Raw genomic sequence first — 8,604 nt, forward strand, 5'->3', positions numbered from 1 at the left:
CTCTAAAATTCTTATAAAGGAAACAAATATAATATTTTATTATTTTGTATTTCGTATAAAATAACAATATCCGCTTAAACTGGATAACATACACAATAAAAACAATACATATTTATTTAAGAATTTCTCAATCATCAAACTCTGAAAACAACATATTTTTCGTTGAAATAACACTCCAAATTTAACAACAATGCAAAGGAAAAGTATCATATCAGATAACACCCTTATTTCATCAACATAAAATGGATTTTACAATTAAATTAATGTGAAATAGGACAGCTTTGGCCCAATGCCTAGGTAAGCATTAGCCAGATGTGTGTTCAAATAATGGCTATCACTATGCATCAATACTTGAAATTTTCCTGCACACAATTAACAGTTGCTCCTGCAGAGATGTTTCCCACATGAGGACTGGCATGTCCTAAACCCCAAAATCAAACATGTATGTCATCTGCTGATCATCTACTTGCCACATACAAGAAAACAAAGAAATCTACGGCCAAGACCATATGCCATTTTAATGCAAGATGAAATGCTACAGCAAGGACTAATGATTGCTGTGTTTAGCAAGTCAGCCTCAGCCTTCTGTGCTTCTCAACCGAAAACAATTGGAATCGAGACCAGGTTCATTCGTACACCATATATGTTACCAACTATGCCTCGGATGTGATGAGAGTTATTAAAATCACTGTAATAATAAAAAATTATTTTTACAGATTTACATAATATTTCGGCCATACACTGTTGTGTTATGATATACATTCATAATGTTAGCACATTTTACATAAGACATTTACTGAAGTTGAAAGAATGACTATTTTTCGGTATTGTCGGGTTTTATGGTGCTTATAATAAAAGCAAAAAAAGCCTTAAACATTTCTATAACAATATCTTTAACTATGAATTGTATCATATAAATTAACATTCCATTAGGGTTTGTAGATAGAATATTCTATCAACAATTTTTATATGTTGAATAATGTACCCATATTGTTCTTAATTAAAACCCAGAGACCTTTTTATGCTCTGCTAAGCAGTTTATTTTTTAAATATCCTTAAATATGTAAATTGTTAAAAATGGCCCATAAATAGCAAGTTGAAAACGCATCTTTAAATTTACTTACACATTCGACAGTTCCACATATTTACACTGATTCCTAAATTGATAACCTACTACCGCTATAGTCACGTATCCGGTCCCCCACTCACGTGTCTAGTCCGTTTTCCCACCCCACTAGCAGATTTATTTTTATATCGTTTTCTATCACTTTCCTCTTCACTAACACTATTACACCTCGGTTTCGGACTTAACATTGTATCTGAACTTATAGAATCTCTTTGGGATTTCTTCCTTTGCCTCTTCGGCACACATTCTCCCATTAACATTTCGTTGAACTGCCGCTGCCTGGCCTCCCAGTACAGATTCTGGCGTTGTATTATTTCTGGATATTTAGCTTCGAAGGCGAGGTCCGGCGGTAATAAAAGCTCCCAACCCGTGTTGGGATTCAGTTTGGCGACTGACTGAAGTATTCCAAGAACTTCACTTGCTGGCAATCGTACTGCGGCGGTAATTTTTCGCCTGTCCACGTATGGGTGTTGAGTGAAGAGATATAGCTGAAAAAAAAATATTTAAAAAAATGTTTTTGGAGAGAAACATGTTCTTTTAATATTTGAAGCTCACTGTTTATTTATTATTTATTTAATTTCAAAGTATCTTTTTGATGTTTTTTTTACTTTCCTATTTATGCAAAATTACAACTAAGCAATAACAAAAATTATAAATCTGATTTTTGTGGAGGTAAACTTAAGGAAAGAAAGATAGTTTGTAAATCAACTTGGTAAGAATTTGATTTAAGGAGATAGGCCATTAAAAGGCATTCCACATCCTACCAAGATACGACGATACTTGACAAAATGGCTTTTTAAGTTTTCTACCATGTTAAAATACTCACTACATGGTCCCTAGCAGCACAAAGCAGTCTTGGGGGTGCAGGCGTGGCGCGCGGGTATACGTCGTGAGATCTTGGCGCCCACAAGCCTCTCACACAGCAAGCGGCCCCGCCCAGGGCGCCTAAAAGGGCCGCGTCGCCACTTTGTATGCCACTACGGCGTACGGCTTCACGGAGTTCCGTGAATGTCATTAGTTTAGCTGTAAAAAAAATTTGTTTGATCTTGCTTGGTAAACTAATAATAATGTTAACATGATACATAACAATGTTATGAGCAAACATTCATATAAAAAGAAAAAAGTAGTTGTACTTATAGTTAATGATTTAAAAACTATTAATTTTTATAAAAAGAAGTGAAAATTTTTACCATCCAATAGTATCTCCTTAATGGCTTCTTGCAAAGTTTGTGTTTTTTCAGTCTCTTGTTCATCTTCTTCAGCACTTGGAACTAGTTCTTTGATGTAATCCCGTGCCTCTAATGTCAAAGCAGACCCGTCTGATGATGTTGCACTAAACAGCTTCAATCTCTCCAACTAAAATAAAGTTCATAAGTACAGCAATAACAGCCACTTATATGAAAAACAATATATAAACATGAAATTATAAAAAACTACTAATCTGTCAGTGTATTTAAGAATTTTGTTGTAAAATGAAGTTCCATAATAGTGGAACTTCATTTTAATGTTGAAAAAAAGTATGGCTAAGATTAAAGAACAACATAAAAGATAGAATGTTGAAACTCAAAAAAATTGACATAAAGATAGAATGCATATTTCCCTAACATTATTCGGGCAAGGTCTTTTTTTCTAAGTAAAACTAATTACACAGAGATAAGTTTAGTCTGTTCCATGTACCTCTGCCTGATCACTTTTTGAGCTTTTCCACAATGCATCATACCATTGCTCTTCAGCAACCTTTTGACTAATTGTGTGAAAGGATTTTTCCCTGGCTTTCTTTGCAACTTCAGTCTCTACTCGTGCAAACTTTACTGTAACCTGAAATATGTACAAATATATATGAAAACTACATCATACAGATAGATTGTTATATTTCAAAATCAGATTAAGTACATTATAATGGATGTAAATTGTTTGAATATTATTTGTGTTAACCTATAACCATCATATATTAAAATCTATTGTCTTGAGTGGCCATTCTGTTATATTAATTATAGCATACTAAATTGCCATATAAAAAATTCAATTATAGCTCTCATATTTCGGAAAAACTGAAAAATACAATATGACCTTACAGCAAGCTTTAATTATGATTGAAATCTTATCAAGACATACCATTATTCCATTTTATTGTTTAACTTACCTGCTGTATTTCAGGTTCCTTTTCTTCATCATCTGATACATCCAATTCATTCTTATCCTGCTTCCTTTTATCTTGTTTGTCACAATATGAATAGGATGGACGTAATTGGACTATACCTATAGTATATACAACAGTATATGGTGATTAGTTTAGTTAAAAATATTATTTAATACAATTTTTTGAAATAATAATAACTAACCAAGCTTGTTTTAAATCAGTCTGTTTACCAGTTGCAACTTTTAAAATTATTTTTATAAGTGGGGCACAATGCACAGCACAGCAAAAGGTTGTAGAGAAAGCAAAACAATTCTTGCAAGTTTTAGATTTTTATTACCGGCCCAGTCATTCGCTAAAGAATGAAGAATGCTAGTTTCCTTGCTGTGATTTCCTTTACAAATCAAAAAATGTATAGATGCACAGCCATATAACTTTAGGGGTAGCAGTTACATGCTTAGGCCAATTTATAGATACATTATTTTAGCTACACTTTAAAAAGTGAGATAAAGAAGTATTCTTTTAGTGAAATAAAGCTTATGTAGTGTCAACTAGAGTGCTGCATTGTTATAATTCCTGTAATAAAATAATTTCACAATTATTAAGCAAATTACCTTGGATGGGAGTACAATGCAGCTCCTTATCTTGCAATATTCCAATAGCATAATGTTGAGTATCAACACAAGTCGAACTACTTTCATAAACAATTTTATCCATTACATCAGTCTTAAAATATCTAGATTTTTCACGTTCTTTATCCTTAATTAATCCCTGCAAATAAGTTTTAAATAAATGGCCTTACTGGGATTTAAACCTTGTTGTCACATAATTTTTAAGTCCTCTCTATGAATCATAGGTATCGGTGAAACACTAATTTTCAAAACTGATCACATAAAATACTTGATGTCAATATTGCGCTATATTATATACTTACATGCACGCCATCGGTATTAACAGCAATCTGTTCACCTTTGGATGAACAATACTTATCACTGTAAGTATCTAAGCCAATTTCCATTCGTACTAATTTGTTCCGCGGTTTAATAGATACATTTTCAACATTTGCATTTGACCAATCCCTATTGGCCGGTCTTACTGGATACTGATAGATGTATAGATTCTTTGTCAAAGCTTGGGATAGGAACACCGGTATCTAAAACATTTGAAAAATAAACACGATAACATAACCTATTAAAACCCACTAAAAACACTTCCTGAAAATGATTACCTCTTGAACAACAGGATCGTCTTCTTCCATTGCGTAAGTTTTGTAATATCCTACACCATTGTGGTACTCTTCTTTAAATAAATAATTATATAAAGCAAGCTATCCACAACACTAATACGTTTTTTGAAATTTTGGGACCTCATTGGAATGCACTGTGCAGTGAATAGTCATAAACTGTGCACCTACTGTGTCAAATGTTACTTGTACTTCTGTATTATAGCGTCCACAGACATATTGTGATTATATTTTTTGAGAACTAAACATTCAGGGGGTCTAGACAAGGTGGCTTAACAGTAGTGTATGTAGAAAGACCAAAACTAAATTTGTATGAAAATGACAGCTCGTGTCGACAATCGGTAGCCTAAGCCCAAAAGGCGTGAGTCGGGTTACAATAAGCGATGCCACGACAGTGAAACGATAAGAGACACATTTAAACTCACGCTTTTCGGTGGCCAACGGCCAATTAATGTTTCGGCAGTGTAGAAAAAACGGCGTTTATCCGCCCTGTTTTTGCGTGATCTCAAAAGCTGCTGTTTGAATTAATTCAGTATAACTATCGCTATCTTTAATGGGCACCCTTTTAAAAATGACATATTTTGGACATTTTAACGAAAAGCTTTTTAGTTAAGAGTTTTGGTTGTACTTGTATAATACTACTGATATAAACAAAAAACAAAAAAAAATATGAACTATAGAGTTAATATTTTTAAGTTAAAAGTTTTAGTTTTTCAATGAATCAAACATAATAGACGCAGATAAATATGAAAATATCAATAATTTCAGCAAATTAGCATAGGTAAATATTTCTTACTAAGCTTTAAAGACAATTTTCTGAAATTCGAACATGCTAGTTATATTGGATATCATTTATTGATATTTATATTGCATGTAAGTTAATGAAATCATTCTTTAATTTGATAAACACATGATGTAACTAGTAAGTTAAAGATATATGTTTGTAGTAAACTTCATACCATTTAATATTGCTTATAATCATAAAGTAAAATTATAGTACATTCGTATATTTCAGATGTGAAAGCAGACACTAATGAACATAATTAGAAGTTCTAAATATATTAGAAGCTAATGATATAATATTGATTTAAATTTATCAAATCCAGTGTATTTATGCTTCATGAACATATATAAAATCTAGTGAACAATACTACGTAATGGTAAGACATTTTATTTAATTTTGTATTACTAAGTTAATATAGAGAAGTTTATCATAATATTGTTAATGAATGAGAAATTTGAAACCAAGTCCCGTAGGAATGACTGATATTGTTTCGTAATTAAAAACTTTTAAATTAAGTATATTTTTAAGTTTGAATAAAGTGAAGAGTTTTAATATTAAAGTTACCTACTGAATAAACCTTGGTACGATCTTACACGAGTTTATTAGTTTTCTATTTGATCAATATTGGCGAACAAAATAAATATTTTCTTTTTAGAAAAAAGAGGATAATAAGACAACTACAAGTTATAACAGAAACCACCAATGAAGAAGTTGTATTGAAGTCTCAGCTTTTAATTAATTTAAGTGATATATTATGTACCTGAAAATGAATTCGAAAATTAGGGATAAAGTATTTTATGAATAATGTAAAAAAATAAGAGGAGTGGAGTAAGAAATATTGGTAACATTGCCTCAATAACAGAAAACAGTAACTCAAACTATGTTCTTCCACATTTAATCTTAATAAGTTCGGCAGTTTGAATGTGAATGAGATATTTATTAAAAACAAACTGTATTTGTAATTATATCTTGACAATAAGTATAATTATTTACAATGTCTGTGTTTAGAAAACAATAACTATTTTATTTTATTGCCCAGCATATATCTTATCATAACAGAAATTTTTCTAGTATCAAATGCGTGCAGGTATTTAACCTTTCAAAGTACCTAAACAAATAAATTAAATCATCACAACATCCAACGTTAGGTTTTATGAATTAAACATTTTTTGCATACAAATAAGATATTGAGATCTATTGCTACCCATTAAAGACTAACATTTTTTAGTTAATTATGATTATTAGGTTTTTAACTACATATATATTTATGAATACATCTTCATTAATAATGCATTTAATTTGGTGTGTGTTCAGTAGTACTGTTTATATTGTATATTAAGTTGTTATATTTGCTTATTTTTTTATTTAAAATTTTTATATATATATATAAAAATTACTATGACTGAAACATTTTTATTTTACAACCTGTATATTTTATATTCCTAACTGTTAGTAGGTACAGGTCATTCATATAATTATGCATTAGGTGTATAATATTCGTTTATTTCACCACAATATTGCTACAGGTAAGAGAGTAATATGAACCACTTCAATGTTTTTCCTACTAAACAAGACATACGTACAGACAGGACTTAATGCAATAACCGAAAATAAAACTATCAAATACATAACAGGTTTTGCATTCAGCTATTAACTAGTAGCAATTCACTGCTATAAACAAGAGTTAATTGGTATACATATTAACTTGAAATCAGCATCAAACTTAAATTTATATCTAAGACGTTGGAGTACCAATATCGAATCAAAAGTTAATTAAGGGTAATTTCATACCAGAGTAGGTTTGTTTTTTATAATGTTTATTAATCCCTTTTTTATTTCATTGAGTACTTTCTGTTTTACAATTCTCGCTTTTGAAAGTAGAAAAAGGTTTTCAACAATCAACTTTTATAAATAACTATTTAAATTTAACTGAAATTGGATTTATGGGTTTATAAACAGAGACAATTCAAGCTATGTAGTAGTAAATCACTAATAAAAACTAGATTTATTCGATTTAAACTCAAAATCTGCATTTAAATTGACATTCAAAATGTTCAAGCACAAACAGCAAACTTCATTAAAATCAAACATAATCAAACACTTATTTCAATTTTCACAATAGTCTGTTTTTTCATATTTTCGCAAACAAGATACATATTGAATTTTATCGCTGCCCATTCACATTAACGTAATTACTAAATATATTTCTTTTTCATTTGTCAGATTAGTTATTGTCTATCGCGATTATGATTCAAATTCAGAGAGAACATGAAACAAACCTTTTCATAAATTCCACCAAAATCGAAAATTGTTCCGACCTTATATCCATTTTGCAGCTTCCTATTGCAAATTTAATCACAATATTGTGAAGATTTAGGTTTTATTAGGTTTATTAATGTGACATTAGAAATATATATAATCCGGAGACAATATGATGGAATAAGGTGATACGAATAGTAGCTCGGAGCTACGCAGTGACTCTGCGGTAGTATAGTGACATGTCTCTTGGCTGCAAAGCTTTTTCGACAGTACAATTACGCAAAAGTGGTAGTGTACGTAGAATGCCTAAGGAGCCAGTGTATTAACGCTTCAAATATTTTCATGCGATCAAAACATTGCGGTTTAAAGACAATGTAATTTTAGTATTACAATACTAACTCTATACATAGAGTGATAAATTATTTTCATTATCATTTTAGATTATTCATTGACTGACATTGATTATTCGTGACTACAAAACTGATTCAAATGCTTATTTTTAATTCTGTTAATTACAGGCTTTAACGATTGAAATTAAAACATTAATAATTTCAACAACCCTCCAAAACGCTCCTCTAGTCAAGGTGTCGCTCGACCGCCTATGATGTACAATGCTTCTTAAAAACAAACTTCATGTTATTTACGTGGTAATTATTATTCTTAAATGACACAAATACATTTGATATTTAGATCAAAAACGTTCTCGGATGAAATAAAACTTCTAGACAGTATTAGGATTAGAGAGGTAAGGCCAAATTAACTACGTACATGTTACGTTATCGTCAACATTCGACTAATCTGTGATCGATTTTGTTGGATAATATTTTTACTAATGTTATTCTAATCTTAATTTTGCTTAATAATCTTAAATTATATTAAGTTATGCTCTGCTTGTGTTTTTTTTTTCTAAATATTCCTGTATCTAAAGGATTCAGCCAAGATTTTTTTAAATTTAAATTCTAATATGGATCTATATTTATATACCCAATATTTATCAGTGTAGGCACGAAAGTAAAAATTGAAATTACGTCATTGTTTGGGTCTTTCTTGCTTTT

General features: G+C 30.5%; 1 protein-coding gene across 2 annotated transcripts; it reads right to left on the bottom strand.

Annotated features, from left to right (window-relative positions):
• Positions 1–10: 10 nt before the first annotated feature.
• On the bottom strand, positions 11–4,722 carry LOC123708019 (DNA-directed RNA polymerase III subunit RPC5). Of its 2 annotated transcripts, XR_006753565.1 has the most exons (9): positions 4,492–4,722; positions 4,198–4,416; positions 3,878–4,034; positions 3,270–3,385; positions 2,804–2,944; positions 2,317–2,482; positions 1,953–2,149; positions 1,125–1,614; positions 13–688 (listed from the first exon to the last, which is right to left on the bottom strand). XR_006753565.1 is itself a non-coding variant. In XM_045658449.1 (8 exons), the coding sequence occupies exons 1-8, from the start codon at positions 4,519–4,521 to the stop codon at positions 1,186–1,188; spliced, it is 1,455 nt and encodes a 484-aa protein (XP_045514405.1). In that variant the 5' UTR covers positions 4,522–4,722; the 3' UTR covers positions 11–1,185. The 2 variants fall into 2 exon arrangements, 1 of the variants encoding a protein (XP_045514405.1); XM_045658449.1 differs by having other exon boundaries at positions 11–1,614.
• Between the last annotated feature and the right edge of the window lie 3,882 nt (positions 4,723–8,604).

This window comes from Pieris brassicae, chromosome 4 (genome assembly GCF_905147105.1).
Source record: "Pieris brassicae chromosome 4, ilPieBrab1.1, whole genome shotgun sequence".
NCBI lineage: Eukaryota > Metazoa > Arthropoda > Insecta > Lepidoptera > Pieridae > Pieris > Pieris brassicae.